This window comes from Hypanus sabinus, chromosome 7 (genome assembly GCF_030144855.1).
Source record: "Hypanus sabinus isolate sHypSab1 chromosome 7, sHypSab1.hap1, whole genome shotgun sequence".
NCBI lineage: Eukaryota > Metazoa > Chordata > Chondrichthyes > Myliobatiformes > Dasyatidae > Hypanus > Hypanus sabinus.
In genome coordinates this window covers 128,620,704-128,645,196 of record NC_082712.1, presented here as the reverse complement: position 1 = coordinate 128,645,196, position 24,493 = coordinate 128,620,704, and the positions used below count along the sequence as shown (strand labels likewise).

At 40.9% G+C, this 24,493-nt stretch overlaps 1 protein-coding gene across 1 annotated transcript in view; it reads right to left on the bottom strand.

The window, feature by feature from the left end:
* The window catches only part of LOC132397174 (anoctamin-9-like), a 136,451-nt gene that overhangs the window by 16,111 nt on the left and 95,847 nt on the right, over nt 1-24,493 (bottom strand). The window contains exons 18-20 of the mRNA XM_059975578.1: nt 23,390-23,526; nt 12,900-13,052; nt 2,074-2,221 (exon numbers count right to left, since the gene is read on the bottom strand). Coding sequence (XP_059831561.1) covers nt 2,074-2,221; nt 12,900-13,052; nt 23,390-23,526 — 438 coding nt within the window. The remainder of the gene's footprint in view (nt 1-2,073; nt 2,222-12,899; nt 13,053-23,389; nt 23,527-24,493) is intronic.

Here is a 24,493-nt window from a genome sequence, read left to right as displayed (position 1 = left end):
TAATTTTTTCTGATTTCCAGTATCTGCATTTTTTTGTATCTCACTCAGTCAGTGTTTAGCTTCTCAAATGTAAGTGAGACCACTTTGCAAACACCCATTATAAGGTACTACATTGTAAGAAGTTAAACACAGTTTTAGCTGTGATTGTGTCCCCAGGTGGAAAGGCAAAAAACACTACTGTGATAATTTGGATGAAGGTTGAAGTGAAGAATCTTTCCAGGTATGACACCTTCAATTAGGAGAAAATAAAAAAAACAATGATGCTGTGGCCATTTTAAGGATGTAAAACAGGTGTCAAAATGTTCATTAAGCTGGACAAATTCATAGACACACTCTGAGCTGGAGATACTCTGGTGCCAGTTGCCTGTACCTGAAAACAAAGTTTGATGTTCATTTACCAAGTTCCTGTACTAGGAGGGCAAAAGGAACTTTCAATTATTTCTCTGATATCTCTGATATTTCTGTAGCCCAAAAGACAGCTTAATGTGTGAAAGCATCCAAAAGTGCAAGTTAGATGATTCTTTGCTCATTGAGACTTCAGTGAGAGGTAGTGAGAAATAGTGAGGCAATGTATTTCAAAACCTTGTTAAGATGTTTCATCCTAATGCTATCTCCCTTATCAGAATCAGGTCACTGACAGATGTCATGAAGTTTCTTGTTTTGTGGCAGGAGTACAGTGCCATACATTAAAAAATTTAATATAAAACAACATAGTGCAAGTAGAGAGCAAAATAACGTGTAGTGTTGTTGACTGTTTAGAAATCTGATGGTGGAGGGAAAAATGTTGCTAAGATATTAAGTATGTGTCCCCTGTACCTCCTCCCAGAAGGCAGTAATGAGAAGAGGAATGCCCTGAATGGTGAACGTCCTTCATGAAGGATAATGCATTCTTGAAGCAGTGCCCTTTGAAGATGTCTTCAATGGTGAGGAGGTTAGTTCCCATGATGGAGCTGGCTGAGTCTACAATCCTCTGCAACCTTTTCAGTCCTGTGCATCGCAGCCTCCATAAACGGCAGAGATACATGTCAGAAAGCTCTCCATGGCACATCTGTAGAAATTTGCTAGAATCTTTAATGACATACCAAATCTCCTCAAACTCCTAAAGAAGTATAGTCACTGGCGTGCCTTCTTTGTGATACCAGTAATATGTTGGGCCCAAGATGCTGAAACTTGAAGTTGATTACCCTTCCCACTGCTGACCCTTCGATGAGGACTGGTGTGTGTTCCCCTAATTGCCCTTGATCCCTTGATTCCCCTGAAGTCCACGATCAATTCCTTAGTCTTAACAATGGCATCCATCGTTAAGGTCCCCTCATCACCCAGTACATGCCCTCATCTCATCATCATAACTTATTATTACATATTGCAATGTGGTACTGCCACAAAACGACAAATTTCATGACATATGCCAATGTTATTAAACCTGATTCTGATCCAGGTCCTCATTTGGGCATAGGTTATCCTAACCAAACCAACTTCACATAGAACTTCACCACAGTAGATGTGAGTGCTACTGGGTGGTAGTCATTGAGAAAGCCGACCTGCTTTCTTTGGGCACTAGTATGATTGATGCCCTTTTGAAGCAGTTGGGAACTTCCAATTGCAGCAGAGAGAGGTTGAATATGTCCTTGAACAGTCTAGCCAATTGGTTGGCAGAAGTTTTCAGTTACTTTATTGGAGTCTGAAGCCTTGTGAGGGTTCATCCTCTGAAAAGATGTTCTGACATTGGCCTCTGAGATATATCAGAAGGTCGCCAGATGCTGCAGGATTCACAAAGGCGATAGTTCTATTTTCTCTTTCAAAGTGTGCATAAAAGTTGTTGAGCTGATTGGGGAGTGAAACATCTTAGCCATTTATGATATTAGGTTTTGCCATGTTGAAAGTAAAGGCTGCAATCACTGCCACAACCAATATGCATCCTATTGAATCTCTAACTTCACTCAGAATTACTGTTTCACCCTTATGATAGCCTCCCATAGGTAATTCAATTTCAGTAATACATACAAAAATGTACCCCCTATAACAGATTGTATTGTACATTTTGTATTTTTACAATTAAAATGATGTACTCACTCAATTTTATGTGGACTCTGATCCCTACATGGACCATAGTTGTAAAGGTACACTTGTCGAGGAATGAAATCTGAAGTGAGAGAGATCACTAATCCATTTCCGATAACAGCAAGAACACCAATTGCTTCCAGAATTTTCAACCATATTCCTGCATTAAGGTTATGAACACAAAGACATATTACTCATCATTTTCTTACTGTCATACTGTTGTGCAAGTTTTATTTTGTATCGCTCTGTATCTATTGTTTAAGTCCTTAATAGTTTCACATGAATTTTTCATATTACTGCCCAGATGATGAATTTCAACCATAATATTGACCATCCATTTCCCTCCATGGATGCTACCTGACCCACTGAGTTCTCCAGCTCTCTTGTGTGTTGCTCTAGATCAGAGGAGGAGATCTGAGGTGGGACAGGGGCAGCAGAAAATTGACAGAATTGGCTGAAATAGAATAGTAAATGTTAGTGAATAATGACAACAAATTAAATTTAAGATTACTGCAAGATTGGAAGAAATACTACAAATTAGAGATACAGGGTTTTGTTGTAACAGTGTCAGAGATCAACGATGCATATATCAGAATGGTGGGTTAGAGAATTAAAATAACTAGTATATGGAACCTGAAATTATTTCTGCAGACTGAATGGAAGTGTTCCTCAGAAGTGTCACCTATCTGTGTTTGATGAGCACCACATGCGGTATACTAAAATGTTTTGGACTTTTTGGGCTTATCAAAGAACAGTACTATCCCTCCCCTTCTTCTGAGGTACAGCATCTATAAAAAGTATTCATCACCCTTGGAACTTTTCATGTGTTACTGTTTTACAACATTGAATCACAGTGGATTTAATTTGGCTTTTTTGACACTGATCAACAGAAAATACTTTTTTGTGTCAAAGTGAAAACAGATCTCTACAAATTAGTCTAACTTTATTACAATTATTAAACACAAAATAATTGATTGCATAATTACTCACCCCCCTCAAGTCAGTATTTAGTAGATGCACCTTTAGCAGCAATTATAGACTTGAGTCTGTGTAGATAGGTCTCTATCACCTTTTCACAACTGGACACTGCAATTTTTCCACATTCTTCTTTACAAGGCTAGTCAAGCTCTGTCAGATTGCAAGAGGATAGTGAGTGAATAGCGTTTTGAAGTCCAGCCACAAATTCTCAATTGGATTGGGGTCTGGACTCTGACTTAGCCACTCCCGGACATTAACTTTGTTGTTTTTAAGCCATTGCTTTGTAGCTTTGGCTTTATGCTTGGGATCACTGGCTTGCTAGGAAACAAATCCTTTCCCAAGATGCAGTTTTCTTCCAGACTGCATCAGGTTTTCCTCCAGGATTTCCCTGTATTTTGCTGCATTCATTTTACCCATTACCTTCACAGGCCTTCCAAGGCCTGCTGCAGTGAAGCATCCCCACAGCATGATGCAGCCACCTCCATGGTTCACAGGTTTTGATGATGTCAAGTTTATGGCTTAGGCCAAACATAGCATTTAGTCTGATGGCCAAAAAATTCAATTTTGGTTTCATCAGACCATAGAATCTTCTTCCAGCTGACATCACAGTCTTCTAGCAAACTCAAACCAAGATTTCATGTGAGTTTTTTCTATTAACAGTGGCTTTCTCTTTGCCACTCTCCCATAAAGCTGCAACAGTGGTTTGCACAGTCTCTCCCATCTCAGCCACTGAAGATTATAACTCCTCCACAGTTGTCATAGGTCTCTTGGTGGCCTCCCTCACTAGTCTCCTTCTTGCATGGTCACTCAGTTTTTGAGGATGCCCTGCTCTAGGTAGATTTACAGCTGTGCCATATTCTTTCCACTTCTTGACGATTGACCTAACTGAACTCCAAGGGACATTCAGTGACTTGGAAATTGTCTTGTATACATCTCCTGACTCGTGCTTTTCAATAACCTTTTCGTGGAATTGCTTGGAGTGTTCTTTTGTCTTCATGGTGTTGTTTTTGCCAGGATACTGACTCACCAGCAGTGGGACCTTCCAGATACAGGCACATTTTTACTACAATCAATTGAAACATCTTGACTACATATAGGTCTCCAAAAATGGATCTCCATTTAACTAATTATGTGGACTTCTAAACCCAACTGGCTGCACCAGTGATAATTTAGTGTGTCGTATTAAAGCGAGAGAATACTTATGCAATCAATTATTTTGTGTTTTATATCTGTAATTAATTTAGATCACTTTGTAGAGATCTGTTTTCACTTTGACATGATTTCTGTTGACCAGCGTCAAAAAAACCAAAATTGACTCCACTGTATTTCAATGTTGTAAAACAATAGAATATGAAAACTTCCAAGGAAGATAAATACTTTTCATAGGCACTGTATATAGTCACCTTCTAGGATCAAGAATGAATTCAACAATTTATTTTCCCTCACATTTCCAGCAATCAGGGTCTTCTTTTCTCAAATTCAAGTAACTTTTTCAATGAATGAGTGAAATTTTATTTCCGTCAGTACAAACATAATAGATAGCATAATTTTCAATGATGATTTCATAAAACAAAATTAAATAATAAAAATCTTTAAAACAGACCAAAAGGATGTAGGCTGAAGCTACAGATTATAACGCTGGAATTAAGGAGATTGAGAGGGGATCTGATTGAAACATATAAGATTATTAAGGGATTGGACAAGATAGAGGCAGGAAATATGTTCCAGATGCTGGGAGAGTCCAGTACCAGAGGGCATAGTTTGAGAATAAGGGGTAGGTCATTTAGGAAAGAGTTAAGGAAAAACTCCTTCTCCCAGAGAGTTGTGGGGGTCTGGAATGCACTGCCTCGGAAGGTAGTGGAGGCCAATTCTCTGGATGCTTTCAAGAAAGAGCTAGATAGGTATCTTATGGATAGGGGTATCAAAGGATATGGGGACAAGGCAGGAACCGGGTATTGATAGTAATTGATTAGCCATGATCTCAAAATGGCGGTGCAGGCTTGAAGGGCCAAATGGTCTACTTCTGCACCTGTTGTCTATTGCCTATTGCCCACCCCTCTTACTTATACAAAAAACATATTTGGCATCAATCATCACATCAAAACAAAAAATTTCATTATCTTTTAACACAAAATCCAATTCCAAGTATCATTTATTTACATTACTCCCATTCATTTTAAATAATGTATTTTATATTTGTTTATTAAATTATTTTTAAGTAATTTTTTAAACTTATTAAGTGTGGTGCATGTTTTTAAATTCTCACTACAACTGTTCCATAGATTCACCCCCCCTGACTGAAATACAAAGATTTTTTACATTTGTTCTTATCCTTTGTTTGCTCCTCTCAAATCATGTTGACTTTCTCTCATTTTAAACAACCTTTGGATACTTTGTGGTAACTGCCCATTTTTTACTTTATATATAATTCGTATTATTTTAAAATCTATGATATCTCTGAATTTTAAAGTACAGTATTTAGCTGAATAAATAGTGGATTGGTTGGCTCATAATAACTTGTCTTATTTATAATTCGTATGGCTTTCTTTTGGAGTAGAAAAATTGAGTTTGTATTTGTTTTGTATGTATTTCCCCATATTTTTACACAGTAAGTCATGTATGGGACTATAAGTGAACAGTATAATGTATATGAAGATTCCTGATTTAAGAAATCTTGTGCTTTGTACAGTATTGCAATAGATTTTGACATTTTTGCTTTGACATAATTTATAAGTGGTTTCCAGCTTACCAGTCCTAAAAAAATTTGTTTCTGATACCATATCAATTTCAACATCATTTATTCTAAGTTCACTATATGGGTTTGGTACACGGTTTCCAAATACTATGAATTTAGTTTTACTTAGATTCAGTGATAATTTGTTAGTATCAAACCATTTCTTTATAATTTTTAGTTCTTTCTCCACTGTATCCAAAAGTTGTTTCAGATGTTTCCCACTACAAAATATAGCTGTGTCATCAGCAAATAATATACATTTTAATGTCTGAGAAACCATACATATATCGTTTATATAAAAAATGAACAGCATTGGACCAAGCACTGAACCTTGTGGAACCCCACAAGTTACCCTCAAAAGTTTTGAATTCAAGTTGTTTATATGTACATACTGATACCTGTCTTCCAAATAACTCCTTAACCAGTTATGTGCCACCCCTCTAATACCATATCTTTCTAATTTTGTTAATTATAATTTTTGGTCAATGGTGTCAAATGCTTTTTTTAGATCAAGGAATATTCCCCATTTCTTTCTATAGTGTTTTGATATTTCTTCTACAACATCATTGTTTATCTCCAGCTTTGGAATGACCTTGGCTATTTTCATTTTATTGGGAAACTTTCCAGCAATCAAAGACTGATTACAGATACGAGTCAGTGGTTTCACAACACAGTCAATGATGTTTTTAATAAAATACATATCATATCCATTCCAATCTGTTGATTTCTTGCTCTTTGATTTATATACTATATCAATTATTTGTTTTTCATCAGTTGCTCTAATAAACATAGTGTAAGTGTTTATATTGATAATATTACTATTTAGTCCATCTTTGCTGGGTTCAGTAATTGATTTAGCTAATTTGGTTCCCACATTAACAAAGGAATCATTAAACCTATCCGCAACCAAATTAGTATCCTTTATTACCATATCATTGTTTGAACTAAAATAATATGGGTAAATTGTTTTTCTTTTATCCTTTTTAATAATTTCATTTAGAACTTTCCAATAATTTTATTATTACTTGAGATCTATTATTTAAACCTCAGCCTTTGCTCACACTTTCTTAGATGCTCCCTTGCCATTTTTTCCATTCAATCACTCTGAGCTTTGAATACAGCATTGACTTTTCCTTTTGTTCTGTTTACTCCTTCTTCTCTTCCTCTGCCACCTAATTTTTTTACATCTCTAACTTCTCAAAATTCAAAACAGTAATTGGTCTGAAATATTAACTCTTATTTCTTTCTCATAGGTGCTGCATAACTGTCTGAGTACTTTTTGCAATTACCATTTTAATTAGGGATTGGAATGTGTAAATTTAATTTATGGAGCATATCTCAAGAAGAGCAACTTAAGACCTAAATCATTATCTTATACTTGAACTCAAAAAAAATAATTGGCCTTGCATAAAATTCAATTTTCCATGGTGAAGGGAAGGATAGGGGAGGGGTTGCATGGCAAATACACAATTCCTCTGGCTTTGGAATCATGATGAAGAGGTAATTTTAAGTCCTGCCTTGTAGCAATGTGCTACGCACAGCGCTTAAATAACAACACGCTGTGACAACACGTAAGTCATTTCGAGACTAGTTTATTCAAACTTCATGGTGCTGGCATTTAATCCCTAGCGCCCGCCCTCTCCGGGCGGAAATGACGTCAGAGGTGCATTACCAACGTCTCTCCCCGCGCACTGGCTATTTGTGAGCCGGTTCGCCTGCGCAGAAAGTGGGTCGCCACATAATCCCCCCAACCCAGAACCGGCAATACAATGTCCACAGTCTGGATCAGCCTCTGTTTGGGAGGTCTGCCTCTGCGCCACGGTGCCTGAACCTCGACCAGCTGCGCCAAGTCCACATGGGCTGGTTTGAGTCGGTCCACCGTGAAAACCTCCTCTTTCCCCCCAATGTCCAGAACGTACGTGGACCCGTTGTTGCTGATCATCTTGAACAGCCCCTCGTACGACTGCCGTAGCGGTGCCCAGTTTCTGCCCCTTTGTACAAACACAAACTTACAGTTCTGCAGGTCTTTGGGTACATGGGTCGGGGTCCGTCCGTGCTGTGAAGTTGGTACGGGGGCCAGGTTGCCGAGCCTTTCACGTAGCCTGTCCAGGACAGCTGCGGGTTCTTCCTCTTGCCCTCTTGGGGCTGGTATGAACTCTCCTGGGATGGCCAAGGGCATGCTGTACACCAACTCAGCCGACAAGGCGTGCAGATGGTCTTTGGGCGCTGTGCAAATTCCAAGCAGGACCCAGGGAAGCTCGTCCACCCAGTTAGGTCCTCTCAGGTAGGCCATGAGAGCCGACTTAAAGTGACGGTGGAAGCTTTCCACTAGTCCGTTCGACAGTGGGTGGTAGGCAGTAGTGTGGTGTAGCTGTGTTCCCAACAGGCTGGTCACAGCCAACCACAGGCTGGTCACAGCCAACCACAGGCTGGAGGTGAACTGGGCGCCTCTGTCGGAGGTAATGTGGGCCGGTACCCCAAAGCATGCTACCCAGGTTTCAATCAGTGCTCGGGCGCAGGAATCGGCAGATGTGTCGGTGAGCGGGACCGCCTCTGGCCACCTCGTGAACCGGTCTACCATAATTAGGAGGTACCACGCTCCTCAGGGCACTGGTAGGGGGCCCATGATATCCACATGAATGTGGTCGAACCTCCGGTGGGTGGGTTCGAACTGCTGCGGCGGGGCTTTAGTGTGCCACTGCACCTTGGCTGTTTGGCACTGTGTACACGTTCTGGCCCATTCACTGACCTGCTTGCGAAGTCCGTGCCATGCGAACTTGCTGGAGACCAGCCGGACGGTTGTCCTGATAGATGGGTGCACCAAACCGTGTATGGAGTCAAAAACTCGCCGCCTCCAGGCTGCCGGGATGATGGGGCGAGGTTGGCCCGTAGCCATGTCGCACAAGAGGGTCCTCTCACCTGGGCCTACGAGAAAGTCTTGCAGCTGAAAACCCGAGACGGTGGTCCTGTAGCTGGGCATCTCATCGTCTGCCTGCTGCGTCTCTGCCAGTGCTGCATAGTCCACCCCCAAAGACAGGGCCTGGACAGCTGGTCTGAAGAGTGCGTCTGCCACAACGTTGTCCTTTCTCAAGACATGCTGGATGTCCGTCGTGTACTCAGAGATGTAGGACAGATGTCGCTGCTGGCAGGTCAACCAGGGATCGGACACCTTCGTGAACGCGAAGATCAATGGTTTGTGGTCCATGAATGCGGTGAACGGCCTGCCTTCCAAAAAGTATCTGAAATGCAGGATTGCCAGATACAGTGCCAACAGCTCCCAGTCGAAAGCACTGTACTTGAGTTCGGGTGGTCGTAGGTGCTTGCTGAAGAATGCCAGGGGTTGCCAACGCCCCTCGATGAGCTGCTCCAGCACCCCACCGACTGCTGTGTCGGATGAATCCACCATGAGGACGGTCGGAATGTCCATTCTGGGATGCACCAGCATCACGGCATCTACCAAGGCTTCCTTGACTTTAACGAAAGCGGCCGCGGCCTCCTCATCCCAAGTAATGTGCTTGCTTTTACCTGACATCAGGGTGTACAAAGGGCACATGATACGGGCTGCTGAGGGGAGGAAACGGTAGTAGAGGTTCACCATACCAACAAACTCCTGCAGGCCTTTGACCGTGTTGGGCTGGGCAAAGTGGCAGCTCGTGTCTACCTTGGCGGGCAGAGGTGTTGCCCCGTCTTTGGTAATCCTGTGGCCCAGGAAGTCAATGGTATCGAAACCGAAATGGCATTTGGCCGGGATGATCATGAGGCCGAAATCACTCAGGCGGGAGTAGAGTTGACGGAGGTGGGACAAATGCTCCTGATGTCTACTGCTGGCTATAAGGATGTCGTCCAAATAGATGACCGCGAAGCCCAGGTCGCGTCCCACTGCATCTATTAGCCGCTGGAACATCTGTGCGGCATTCTTCAGGCCAAACAGCATTCGGAGGAACTCGAACAGGCCGAACGGGGTGATGAGTGCTGTTTTGGGGATGTCTTCAGGGTGCACCGGGATTTGATGGTATCCCTGGACGAGGTCTACTTTGGAAAAGATTCTTGCCCCGTGCAGGTTTGCTGCAAAGTCCTGTATGTGCGGCACAGGGTAGTGGTCTGGAGTTGTAGCCTTGTTCAGTCTGCGGTAGTCACTGCATGGTCTCCAACCCCTGGCTGCTTTGGGCACCATGTGCAGGGGGGAGGCCCATGGGCTGTCGGACCTCCGTACGATCCCCAATTCCTCCATCCTCTTGAACTCCTCCTTCACCGGGGGAGCTTTCGTGCACGGGCATGGAGGGGTGGTCCCTGGGTCGGGATGTGGTGCTGTAGCCCATGTCTGCTGCTGCTGTGGCATGGCTGCTGTGAACTGCGGTGCCAGAATTGATGGAAAGTCCGCCAGGATTCAGGTGAATTCATTGTCCGACAGCATGATAGAGTCCAGGTGTGGGGCCGGCAACTTGGCTTCACCCAGGAAGAACGCCTGGAAAGTCTTGGTATGTACCAGTCTTTTCCCTTGCAAGTCAACCAGCAGGCTGTGAGCTCGCAAGAAGTCCGCCCCCAGTAGTGGTTGGGTGACGGCGGCCAGTGTGAAGTCCCACGTGAACCAACTGGCGCAGAACTGCAGCTGCACTGTGTGGGTACCGTAGGTCCGTATCGTGCTGCCGTTTGTGGCCCTCAGGGTGGGTCCTGGCTTCCTGTTGTGGGTATCATACCCCATCGGGGGCAAGACACTGATTTCCACTCTGGTGTCAACCAAGAAGCGGCGTCCCGACTGTTTGTCCCAGACATACAAGAGGCTGTCCTGGTGGCCAGCCACCATAGTCATTAGTGGCAGCTGGCCCTGGTCCTTGCAGGGCGGGCAACAATGGTGGGCTTTTGTGCCCCACCGCTGGTGGTAGAAACACCACTGTTCACTGTCCTCCTCACTCCTGTCTCTGTGTTGTGTGCACCCCCCTGCCGGGCCTGGTCTGGTCCGCTGTTGGGCGCGTGGCCTGGTAATCTGACCGACGGATGCCATGCTCTCCCTCTTGGCTTTCCACAGCACGTCTGCCCAGGCCACCACCTTCCAGGTGGGTCGCTGAAATCTGCGTCAGCCAGCAGCAGATGTATGTCCTTGGGCAGTTGCTGTAGGAACGCTTGCTCAAACATGAGGCAGGGCTTGTGTCCGTCGGCCAGGGCCTGCATCTCGTTCATCAATGCTGACGGCAGTCTGCCTCCCAAACCGTACAGGCACCCCGCTCATGCCTTGAGAGGCCAAAGGTCTCAATGAGCATGCTTCATATTTGCCTTCTTCCGGGGGCGACTGTAAGAAATCCGCAACCTGGGCAGCAGTCTCCTGGTCAAGGGTGCTCACCATGTGGTAGTAACACATGGAATCAGAAGATAATCTGCCAAATCTGGAACTGGGCTTCTGCTTGGCTAAACCACACGCTTGGTCGCAGCATCCAGAAAGCCAGCAGTTTCAGCGAAACTGTGTGAACAGATGAAGAGTCAGTCATCTTTGGTCCAAATCCCATTTGGACCATCGGGGTCACCAATGTAGCGATGTGCTACACACAGCGCTGAAATAACGACACACAGTCGGTAAGTCGTTTCGAGACTAGTTTATTCAAACTTCGCGGTGCTGGCATTTAATCCCTAGTGCCCGCCCTCTCCAGGCGGAAATGACATCAGAGGTGCATTACCAAAGTTTCTCCCCACGCGTTGGCTATTTGTGAGCCAGTTCGCCTGCACAGAAAGTGGGTCGCCACAGCCTCTTATTTACCCGGCTGGAAAGACAGATTGATTAGGGACAGTGTTTGAAGAAGTAACCAAGAGTGTTGTAACCTTCAATAAAGCCTTTGACAAGGCCATGAATGATAGGCTGCTGTGGAAAGTTATACCGCATAGAATTCAGGGCGAATAAGTTAAATGGATACAGAATTGGCTTGATTGTAGGATACAGTTGGTGATGGTGTAAGGATGATTCTCAGGGAATTTCTCAATATACTGGCTGTCTTGTCTCTCCACTCTCAATCCTCATACAAGGTTTCAACCCAAAACTTCGACAATTCCTTACGGATGCTGATGGAACTGAAGGGACTTACTGAAGAGTTTTATCCCAAATTGTCAACTGTACTCTTTTCTGTAGTTGCTGCCTGTCCTGCTAAATTCCTCCAACACTTCAAATATGTGGCCGATTGAGCTGCTGAGTTACCACAGCAGACTGCATGATGGAGGCAGGAACAGTAATAGCGTTAGGAGAATGAACAGGGTATAGAGGGATATGGAATTAAAGCAAGGTTTTGGAATTAGTTGTAAGAAACCTGATGGTTGGCATACAGTACATATGATGGGCCGGAGAGGCTGTTTCTGTGCTGTAGAACTCCATGACAACATGTCCCCACTTTCTTCTTAGTTATTTCTAGATTGTTACTACCCTGTGGATTAAGAATTCTTACTCTGATTCCTCCTTAAATCTCTCACTCCTCACCTTAAATGTTTGCGCCTTGGGGATGTTTCTTACTACTTATGCCTCACTAATTTTTTTATACCTAATTTGGGATCCCTTCAGCTTCCTCTGCTCTATGGAAATAAAACACAGCCTTTCTTGTTTTCCTCCATAACTGAAACCTTCAATCCTGCCACTCCCTAGTCAATCTCCTCTACACTCTCTCAAGTGTAATAACATCCATCCTACCAGAACTGCCCAATATAGTCCAGCTGTGGTCTAACCGATGATTATAAAGTTGAATGAAGGCCTTTCTGTGGAAAATAAAAGTAGGTACAAGACAAATCCATGATTCTCCCCTTATTGAAATCTAAGAAATGCTTAAAGGCCAAGACTAAAAAGATAAATCTGCCCGTCTACAAAAACTCACAGGACAAAAGAAATACAGTTGGGCCAACAACCGTATTATGGACTTCTACCAAATATACTGTGTACTAATTATTTGTCAGACACTTCTATAAAAGCTAATATGTTCTAGACTAGGTTACATGGTCAGCACAACATTGTGGGCCAAAGGGCCTGTAATGTGATGTAGATTTTCTATGTTCTATGCTTTATGTTCTAGATCAAATTATAACTTGTCAAGGATACATAGAAATAAATTTATCTACGTACCACTGAATAAAATAAAAGCAATGATCAAAGTCTTACCAATATCTTTTGCTTTCCGTGGTATTGGTCGTTTGAAGTGCCATATCATCTTTTTGGCATCCAATCGAATTTCAATTATGTTATTTAGAAAAGCTAGTAATGGAGCCAATGGAAAGGCTGCAACAAATATTGTGGTGAAACCGTACTGAATTGCTGAAAAACAATGACAAATAAGCTGTCACTAAACTATAAATCAATAGCCATCATACATTGTTAGGGCTCAAATGATGATTGTTCAGCAAAGCACTGGAGGCCATCCAGAACAAGCAAGCCAGGCTCCAGCATCGGACTTGATGACCTTAAAATCGAATATTCAAGAGAAATGCGGGACAAATATAGTATTCAAACAAATTTGCTTGCAACAGGCAAAATAAAGCATAAGACAGACAGAGACTCTTACAGTTCTACAGTGTAATTCTCTGAAGCTCATGAAGATATTAAACATACAAATTTAAAGAGTTGAGTTGTAATATATGTAGTTCAGATACGCCTCAAAACGCGGTCTTGACAGTGAGTGTCCACCACAATAGCACTTACTTAGCTATACAATTATCTCTCCAGGGCAGTCAAGTAACAGGAGGCTGCCAAACCTATAACCAACTTTATATTTACTAGTTACTACCATCTTGCCATTGCTATTTTAAATATAATTGGGCACGTATTTATCAGTGCAATAACAAAATACAGCATTGTAATGGTGTTGCCACAACTAATGAATCAGATCTAAGCTCTACAATCCTGCCACTTCCAATGGTAAATGGTGTTGGACAATTCAGCAACTCCCTGGATTAACAGACATACTTGGTGACTGGGGAGCACAGCACATCAGTGCAAAAGAGAAAGCTTAAGTATTTGCAAGAATTTTCACTTAAGTGTCTAATGGAGAAGACATCTCTGCTTCGTCCAGTACTCTTCAGCTTATTTGATTCGCTTCATGTGATTAAAATAGAAACTACTTAGGAACAAAGGCTAAGGACATTGACGACTTTCTAGCAAAGGTACACAAGACTTGCTCTCCAGAACTTGCTGCATCATTAGCTAAGCCTTTCCAGTATATCAACAACAATGGTGTCTACCCAACAACGTGGAAAATTGCCAAAGGATGTCATATCTACAAGAAATCTGGTCAATTACCACCCTATTAGTCTACTCTTGATCATCAGCAAAGTGATTGATGGGGTAATGTATAGTGCTATTATGTAGCACTTATAAAGCAACAACCTACTCAAAGAAGCCCAATTTGGGATCCACCAAAGTCAGTCAGCTCAAGATTCCATTACAGTTTTAGTCTAAACATAGACATAAGAGCTAAACTCCAGAGGTGAAATGATGCCAAGACAACATTTGACTGAGTATAGCATCAAGGAGACCTGAGTAAATTGGTGTCAGTGAGAATCAACAGGAAACCCCTCCATTGGTTGAGATCATATTTAGCACAAAGAAAGATGGCCATGATGGTTAGAGATCAATAATCTTAGTGTAGTTCATCTCAATGGAGGAATTCCTCAGTGTAGTGCCCTAGACCCAGTCATCTTCAGCTATTTCATCAATGACCTCTCTTCAATCATAATGCTAGAAGTAGAGAAGTTCATTGATGATTATACAATACTCTGCATCACTTAGTGTTCCTCAGGTAACAGAGGAGTCCACACCAAATGCAGGGAAAAACAGGACAATATCCAGGCTTGGGCTGAGAGATAGCAAATAACATTTGTGCTATGCCAATGCCAGGCAATGATGATGTCAAAGAGGAGAAATTTCAGTTATTGCTTTCTGACATTGAATGCCATTATCATTACTGAATCACCCATTATCAATATCCTGAGAGTTAATATTGACCGGAAATTGAACTGAAGTAACCATATAACCAATGTGGCTACAAGAGCAGCTCAGAAGCTATTAATCCTACAGAGAGTAATTTACCTGCTAACTCCCCAAAGCCTATCCAAGTCTCAAATAAAGAATGTGATGAAAATCCTTCCGCTTGCTTAGATGAGTGCAAATTCAATCACATTCAATAAGCTCTATACCACATAGGACACAGCAGCCCACCTCAAAGGCACCCTGTCCACAACAATTTGCTCACTCCATCTTTGACACATAGTAGCAGCAATTTATACCACCTAACAGAATTCGTTGCAGATGCCCTAGAAATTGTATCTTCTAAACCCAGCTGGGACAATGGCTGCACTCAATTCCACATGCTTTTAGCTTACTCTGTATGGATCAACACTTTTTTCTTCATGGCCTTTCAATGCCTGCTATTCTAGATTCAGCCCTCCACTTTATGAAGAATGGAAACATGTATAACTTGGCTGTTTGGCAAGAGATATTCACAGGGTACAAATCATTGGAGGCTGATTATCCAAAACCTTAGCATTCCAGGTTTCATAGATCCTTACAGAGATCTCTTTGTAACTTCCTGCTTAATATGCCTCGTTGTGATAGTAGAAGGTTGCTAATTCCTTGTACGGTTGTGGAGGTGAAACAATTTATCAACCTTCAAGTTCTGTCTTCAGTAATCACTGATGCTACTACTTGCAAATAAACACCAATCTTCCAGCTACTGGACAGTGATGATAACATGGGGTATGTGAGTCTTTGAGGTTATTAACGAGTCACTAACTGCATGTCCAAGTAACAACATTCGCAAGAAATTGACTAGAGCTTTCCACTAGAGCTACTGCCTCAGAGTGCAATGACCCGAGTTCAGTTTTGACTTCCGTTATTGCCAGTATGGGTTTTTCCTATTTGCCCTGTCATGTTTTTTTTTAAACGGGTGATCCAGTTTCCTTCTGGATTGTGCAATGTGGTAAATCAACTGGCCACTGAAAATCGTCCTGAGTGTATTGGTAAATTTTTCAAGAGAACTAGAATATAAAGGCAAGGATGTAATACTGAGTCTTTATAAGGCATTAGTCAGACTGAACTTGGGAACATAGTGAGCAGTTCTGGGCTAATTATCTAAGGAAAGATATGCTGGCACTGGAGAGGGTCCAGAGAAGGCTCATGAGAATGATCCTAGGAATGAAAGGGTTAATGTGTGAAGAGCGTTTGATGGCTCTGGGCCTGTACTCACTGGGGTTTAGAAGAAGGGGGGGTGAGGGGATCTCATTGAAATGTATTGAATAGAGAAAGGCCTAGATAGAATGGACACGGAGAGGATGTTTCCTATAGTGGGGGTAATCTAGAGCTATATGGCACAGCCTCAGAATAGAGAGGCATCCACTTAGGACAGAGATCAGGAGAAATTTGTGGGTGCTTAATCTGTGGAATTCATTGTCACAGATGGCTATGGAGACTAAGTCATTGAATATGTTTAAGCTGAGGTTGCTATCAGTCGTAATGTCAAGGGTTATAGGGAGAAGGCAGTAGAATGGCGTGAGAGGGATAATAAATTAGCCATGATAGAATGGCAGACTCAATGAGGCGAATGACCTAATACTGCACCTATGTCTTAAGGATTTATTTTCCATTCTTGAGGAATAGAGGGAAATGTGGGAGTATAAAATGGGACTAGGTTAATCATAAGCTTGGTCTTTGTGGACCAAAGGACCAGTTTCCCATGCAGTGACTCCATACCACTTACTAAAGCTGCCTGATTAGTACTGATGTTTATTGTCATGTGTATTGAGATACAATGAAAAACTTTGTTTGCTTGTTATTCAGGCAGATCATATTATAGATAAGTACAACAAAATAGTAAAAACAGAATGTAGAATATAGTTTTGCAGCTAAGGAATGTGCAGTGCAGGCAAATAAAGTGTGAGGACTACAATGAGGTAGATTGGGGGAACATTATTTGATGGTGAAATTATGCTTAAGAATTTGAAGCTCTCAACCATCTCCACCTCAGCACTGATAGACTGGGGTTGTGTGTTCTACCCTACTTACTGTAGATAATAACCAGCTCCTTTGTTTTGCTGATATTGAGGGATTGGTCATCTTGACACCATGTCACCAGATTCTTTTTCTTCTTCATGTACTCTCTTTCAATCTTGTTTGAGGTCTGGCCCACTACAGTGGTGTCACCTGCAAAGTTGCAAAGGGGCCAGAGAATATAACGCATGGAGCACTGGTTGAGGACAATTGTGGAGGTGGTGTTGTCATCTATCCTCACTATTCGTAGCTCGCTACACAAAGGAGTCAAATGATGATTTGTCAAAAAAAAATTGCTGTCAAATATCATGATCTTTTTAGAGTTTCTTAAATCTACATGAAGACATCCAACATAACTGCACATACAAATTTCTAGTCCCACATCTGGTAGCAACATGAAGAATTTACTATCCATCTCTTCCTTTTCGTCTCCAATTGAGTTTGAGTTAGTTGAAGTACAGTTACTTCTGATATAGAAAACGGTGGCTTTAAGTCTCATTTCAGCTTTTTGGGTAAATAAATTTTCAAAATAATCTGTCATCCCAAAGCAGTACTATGTTAACTTTTACACATTCAACAGCACAAGGATGTGGGGAGCATTGGAAACTGTAGTATTATCTATTGCTCATTAGTCTACTGATAATGCGAGGGAAGAACCTGTTAATTAATTTGTATCCTCCATCAGGTTAGCCAATCTGATTTAAGTCAGGGTCCTTAAAATGTCATCCAGCTGAGGGTTTTGTGCTGGGGATCATTCTCACAAGCTTTTCTAAATAATTTCAATGACTTTATATCACATACCATGAGGTGAGATCCAAAACTGTGGGAGTACTCCAGCTGTAATTGGATCAGTGATCTGAGGTAAATGATGTGCTCTAATTTGTGTTGAATGTTATATAGAATAATTACCACATAAACATTATCAGACTGGTGAACAGTTTATGCTCCACTTGAAGCTGCAAATATATTTCTAACATCATAATCTTTTACTACATTTTTCACTTAAATTCATCTTTATGCATTCCAATTTCCTTATAACTTTTGCAACTTCTCTGATGATATTCCACACTTGTGTTGTTTCTTGTAAATAATACATGTATTCAGTCTTTATCCTAAGTTCATTTGACTTTGCATTGTTCACTTCCCTAGTGCATTCATACTGCTCTGTAATATCCTGCAGAGTGGTGATTCGTTATAGGGCTCATTATATTGTATTTATTATAGTCATTTACTGGTATGTGCTTTTGTATCCTTAAAAATATATCCCCTGCAGTTGTGCTGTAAATCAAATTGAAACCCCTACTTTCTGCCAGTGTTCCCACAGAATTCTAACAATTATTTCATGAGTTGGTGTGAAGAGAATCACTGTGCTGAAGTGTAAAGGCAGCTCTAGAGGTCAAGTGCTGGGAGGCTGGGGGAAGCCATACAGCCATTCTGTGCCAAGATTTGTAACTCAGAGCCACATCCTAGCCACTATAATCAGTATAGATGCAGCTGGGGACTGGCAACAGCTGCTCGAATGTTGTAAACTGCCCACCTCTGACCATTTTTGAGCTTATTACCATACAGAAATCTCTGGCCTCTGTAGTTATAGTTGTGGGGAGTTAACTTTTTATATTCAGTTCCAGGATCCTGCATAACTGGCAAATGCAGTTTTTATTGTGTGACACTAATTGTCACAGAGCTAAAGGTGAGCTGCCTTCTTAAATCCATTTGATGAAGAAACTCCCATAATGCTGTTGGACAGGAAAGACCAGCAACAATGAAGGACCAGTGATACATTCCAAAATCAGGATGGTGTGCAACTTGGAAAGGACTGGTCAGTGGTTATATTCTTATGTGCCTGCTGCCCTTTGTCCTTCTTGATGGCAAAGAATGCAGGTTTGGCAGGTGCCGTCAGGAAAGACTACAGAGCAATTTGTCAATGGTAAACAAGGCAACTACTCATGGGAAAAATTAACATTTATGGTACTAATCAAGAAGATATGATTTAATAAAATTACAGATCTGAAATATTAACTCTGTATATCTTTCTACTAAAATTGCCTAATTGCTTAGATGTCCAATTGTGATTCACAATTGGATGCTGTTGCATTCATATTTATAGTACTGTACTGGTACTATAAATTAATTTATTAAGCAAACTGTTCTGGAGAACTCTGAAAGCAATCATAAATAAATAGATAAAACTCCAATAATCCAGAAATGAGTTACAGTATTGGAAATTTCAATGGTTTGGCATCTGGCTCATCAATTTCTATTTCCTGCACTCTCTTTTGGCACACGAGGATGTTTGCTGCTCTCCCTTTAAACACATTGGATCCATTCCTCCAGTCTCTTTAAACTGATCCAGTTCACTGAAAAGTATATTACCGTATAACATGTTAAAAAATGGAATAAGAATTTCCAGGGATCTTCAATTGTTCAGAAAATATGTTTGTCCATCTAGAGGGTACCTGAACATTGAGAATTTTATTTTAAGTCACTAATAAAGAAAATATGAATATATAGTACCTTTTAAGTAATTGATCATAGAATAAGACATAAATCAATGTGTGTATTTTCTGGGCAGATACTTCAAGGCAGAATTGAAGGACTGTTATATTATTGGAGATGCTCTCCTCTACAGAAACAAAACGAGGCTTCGCTTCTCTGTACAGATTGACATAAGTATTTCAAGAAGCTAAATGAATAAGAGCAATGGGTTTTTTACAGTGTCCTAGTGAACAATCAAACACCAAAGATGATCAGTTCCCATTTATCCCATTGACATCAACTGTTTGCTGGATCTTTAGAAGCACAATTTGGATGCTCCAATCATCTTTGTAGCAACAATTTTGCACATCGAATTCTGTAAGGTGTTCTATACATTTCCAACACACATTAGTTGTTATGTTTTGCAACTCCAAAACATACATCTATTTGCAATATAAAGACGCAACTGGAAATGCAAGTCCAACTTTGGTTTATACTTTAAGCGAGGTGCACAAGTACCAGGTGGTAGCATCATGACATATGCAATTTGCTTATTTTTACCTATAACCCATAATGAATTAAACAAAGAATGGTTAATCAACATAATTATAGGATTACTCAAAAATTACTGAAATATTAAACACACAATCTTATATCTTATATAAGATCTTATATCCAAGATGGTGGTGCGACGCAGCTTGCAGCGGCCACTCCGGAACTGATTATCTGTTATTTGTGAAGTGGGGTGCCGTGCGCAATCATAATCAATTGAAAACAGATGTGGAAGCACGGAGAAACATCAGGAAATTCCAGGAAGACCTTCTTCATTGCTGCTGCTGCTGTGAGGTCCGGGTCTCTGCTGGGAAGAACAGGCCCCCAGTCCGCGGGGTTGCGTTGCCGATGGCCGTTAGCGGGGCCATCTTAATACACTCAGCAGAGGATGGTGCTCAGAGAAGCTGTGCCAGAGGGGATGGTCATCGGCTCGGAGGTTCGACGGACTCAGGTCACTTTCGGTGTGTGCTGCGTCTGCGAGGCTGGTTTCGACAGAGCTTCCATTGTGTGCTGCGTCTGCGAGGCTGAGTCCGGCGGTGCCTTGGAAGTCCATTGTGGGGGTATTCCCTTGTGCCGCCAGCGTGGGATGGCGAGTCTGTCGGGACCCTGGGGACTTGTGGAAACTGTGGTGATTTCTTTTGAACTTACAGTCCTTTAACATCTTGGACTATTTTTACAGTGCCCATGGTCTGTTTTGTTATTAATTATGCTATTGTTTGCACTGTTGTAACTATATGCTGTAACTATGTGGTTTTGTGCAGGTCTTGTAGCTTTAGCTTTTGGTCTTGTTTTTGTCTGGTGGATTTGGAGCTCCTTTCCGGGGAACGTGCTAGACGTAGCACGATATTAATACACAGCAGCCTCTGAACTCTGGATTGGGGATTGCCAAACGTTGCGTGGATTTTCTGGTGTAGTCTGTTTTGTCATATGCTTTTGTGGTATCATTCTGGAGGAATGTTGTCTCAATTTTTAACTGCATTGCATTTGTAGTTTCTAAATGACAATAAACTAAATCTGAATCTGACACAACACTCCTCCCTGCTTAGCTATAAACTCCAAATTCAATATAGAATGCAGCCGAACTATATATACAGTATAAGATATAAATCAAATACAAACTACAAATCAAAACAGACATACATAGCATAGGTAAATTTTAAATTATCCCATTCAGGCCTAACGATTTAATCACTGTGGAGGATTTCTTACTCTCGTGGGACAAGGATGGTCACTCAGCTTGGCAGGTGAGACTTGTGGCTGTGAAAACAATCTCAGGTTCTGGGGCCTCCTCCATGGTGGTTCTGAGAGCTCCAGACACCTTACTTCCTTCTCCTTCTTCTTCTTCTTCTTTTTTTTCCCATCTTGATTGTGGGAAGGTGCATTTAGTTCAATGGAGTATTCTCTTATTAATCCTTCTATTGGTTTCTTTATGAACTGATCTCTCCCCTTGGTTTCCTCATCCATAACATTATCTGACAAATGCTTTATTTTCGTATCTCAATCGGCTCCTTTTATTGTGGCCTCCTATTCATCCAACTGGGCTTTGGTCTTTGCATCTATTTTTACAAGCATCTTTTTATCTCCCATTCGAAGTTCATGCAATAATCTTAATACAGCCAGAGTAGATTCTGGTTCTTTACACACCCAAAAGCCAAATGTTCGCAACTTTCCTGAAGCCCTTTGAACTTTCTTCCAGTTGAAAACAAAGTCACATTTCACAAGGAGCTGCCTGATTAATGTATCAGAAGCTTTCTGAGATATGCTTCCTACAAGAACTGTTGTAATCAGACCACTGTTTTTGACACTTGATTAATTCCTTTGAGCAGCATGCAATATGCTTTTCCACCAGAGGTAAAGAGGCTGGCACCACCATTACTCTGTTGGGTAATGGGTAATGGTTCATGGTGTACAGCATGGAAATAATTGTGGCATGATCCAGAACCTTTCTTAATTCACTTTCAGTTGACATTTTTGCAGGGGATATGGCTTGCAAATCGTGGATGGATCGCCAATCAAGTTGTAGTTGTCCCATCCATTTACATCCACAGAATGCTGGTCCTCTTGTTTTTACCACATTCAAACATAAAGAGGCTTTCTGGTTGTTGTACTTTGCTGCTATGAATGTCATTCCCACAGGAGTTATCTTTTCTGCAGTATAAGTTCTTAGTTAGATATTGACAGCCTTCAGTTCAGTATCTTTGAAATACCATTCAAACTCATTTTGTGGAATGAATTAAACAGCTGAGCCAGTATCCAATTCCATTTTAATTAATTTGCCATTCACTTCTGGTGTAAGCCATATTGCTTGTCTATTGTTAGTTTTCACATTGTAAATCTTAATTTTAGTCAGTCCTGTGTCACTTTCATTATATTTTTCATCAACAACATGCAGATTTTGCTCCTCCTGAAACTGCAACTTGACTTTTTATCTTTTTTTCTTCCCTGTGCAGTCCATTTATTTTCATCTGCCCTTTTCTCTTCCTGACCTGCTCTTTGTATATGTTGCATTTTCTGCAAGTTTCACCTTTAAATCTGCACTGGTTTGGTATATGTCAATCGCTACCACAATGGTAACACAATTTGTTCAGCAGGCCAGTTTCCTTCTAGACACTGCAATTTAGAATAATGCTCATTTTCATTTCTGACTCCAACGCAATTACGTCTGTCTGCAGTTTCCATTGATACAGCAATCTGAAATGCTCTTTTAAATTGCAACTGTGCTTCAGTTGGCTGTCTCTGAATGTTTTCTTGTAAGATTCCACAATCTAATCAATCTCTCCGCCCAATACTGAACTGCTAATGCTCAGACAATCTCTTCAATTCATACACCTACAATCAGCAATGGTTTCAGTTCTAAATGTTCCTGCGTTACTTTCATGATATCAGCAAAGCTAATTTCAGCTGGATTAGTTGTAGCAGTCAAACTTCAAAGCAAACTGCATGCCCTTCAACCCAATGCACTCAGCAAAAGTGGTACTTGCTTCTCATTGGCTATTCCACTTGCTTCAAAATACTGTTCAATTAGCTCAGTGTACATGACCCAGTAACCCTCTGAGCAATTGACATATCTATCTTTCCAATGTAGCTTGCCATTTCTTTTTGTTTACTATTATCATCTGGTACTCACTGTTCATGAATCCATGAATTCTTCAATTCTCTGCCTTTTTATTAACTTAATCATGTTTTCCCGTCTGAAGAACAGGGGTTGCGCCACTTTTTTTTAAAAGTTGAATATCTCAATGCCGTTCCACAGGTAGTGAATCATTTTGGGTTCATTTTAAAAATACCTCATTGCTACTGTTATGCTTTGTAATTCCAATATGTAAGTCTATTTGCAAGGAAAAGTCACAGCCGAGAATGCGAGTCTAACTTAGCTTTATACTTAAAGTGAGGTGCATATGTATTACATGGTAGTGTTGTGATGTATGCAATTCACTTATTTTTACATATAACCTATAATGAATTATCTAAATATACAAAGTATGCTTAATCAACATATTTACAAGATTATCCAAATATTATTAAAATATTAAATACACATGTTATAATAAACGAAGTAAGTTGTTTGAATTTAAAGAGCTTACTCATTTCTAAAAACTCGTTGAATATAGAATAGGAGTCAAAGTCATTTAAGTTATAATTTTTGATCCAATGCTTAGGTATATCTTCTACATGGTCATCCAAGTATCTTTTCCGATGCTTCCATTTATATTGCAGGTATCTGTAGAATGGATAAAATATATGTGCATTGATTTAAACTCAGAAAGTGAATTATAAGTAAAATACAGGTTGTATTTCTGAAACAATCTAAGAATTCAGAAATCAGATTTTTATCAGTACGTGTGTAGCTGGAAAGAGATTCAGTTTGCTTCAATTATAGTAAGCTGACTAACTTGCTAAATTTGTCTTATTTGTAAATTTTATTCATATTGACTGCTGTCAACTCTTCCTATTCATTCAGTAGGCACGTTTATTGTGAATTAAAAGGATATTAGGTCTTTGTAATGAGAAAAGGCAGACAATATATCTTAAAATGAAGGGAATTCAACTATTTTAAATCCAGAGTAGAGAAAGATCTTTGATTACATAAGGGAAGAAGGGACTAGATTGCTGTGTATGACAATAAGAAGAGTACGGCTACAAGACCAGAAAAAAAATCTGTGATCATCTAATTTTAAAAGCTAAAAATGCTGCTAAAACAATTTCATCTGTGGAACTCTGCCTTTTCAGTACAATAACCATTTTCAAAACAATTGTCTAAATCTATTGCAACATATTTTTCTAAACCTATTTGTCCTTGAGCTTATACATTCACAACTTACAACCTACATTCACTTACAAACTACCAGATCCACCATCACTACAGCCATGTTTTAAAAACACCCCACAAATACTTTGACATATACTTTGACTTAGTTGAAGATAACTGTGATCAACATCATGTCAGCAGCCCTATCCCCAATCTCACCCCCCCAAAACATCCTGAAGACATTCCACTGCCTGGCATGAGAGGGGAAATTGAGCCAAAGGCTACTTGTAATGAAGAACACATGACAGTTTCCAGAACTCTTCTTCACTCTTGTACTCACTACATTCCATTCAGCATAGCCACTAGAACACTGATTGGTTAAAGCAAAGCCAGAACATTCACATACTCACCTAAATCCACCTGCTCAAGCTATCCCGAT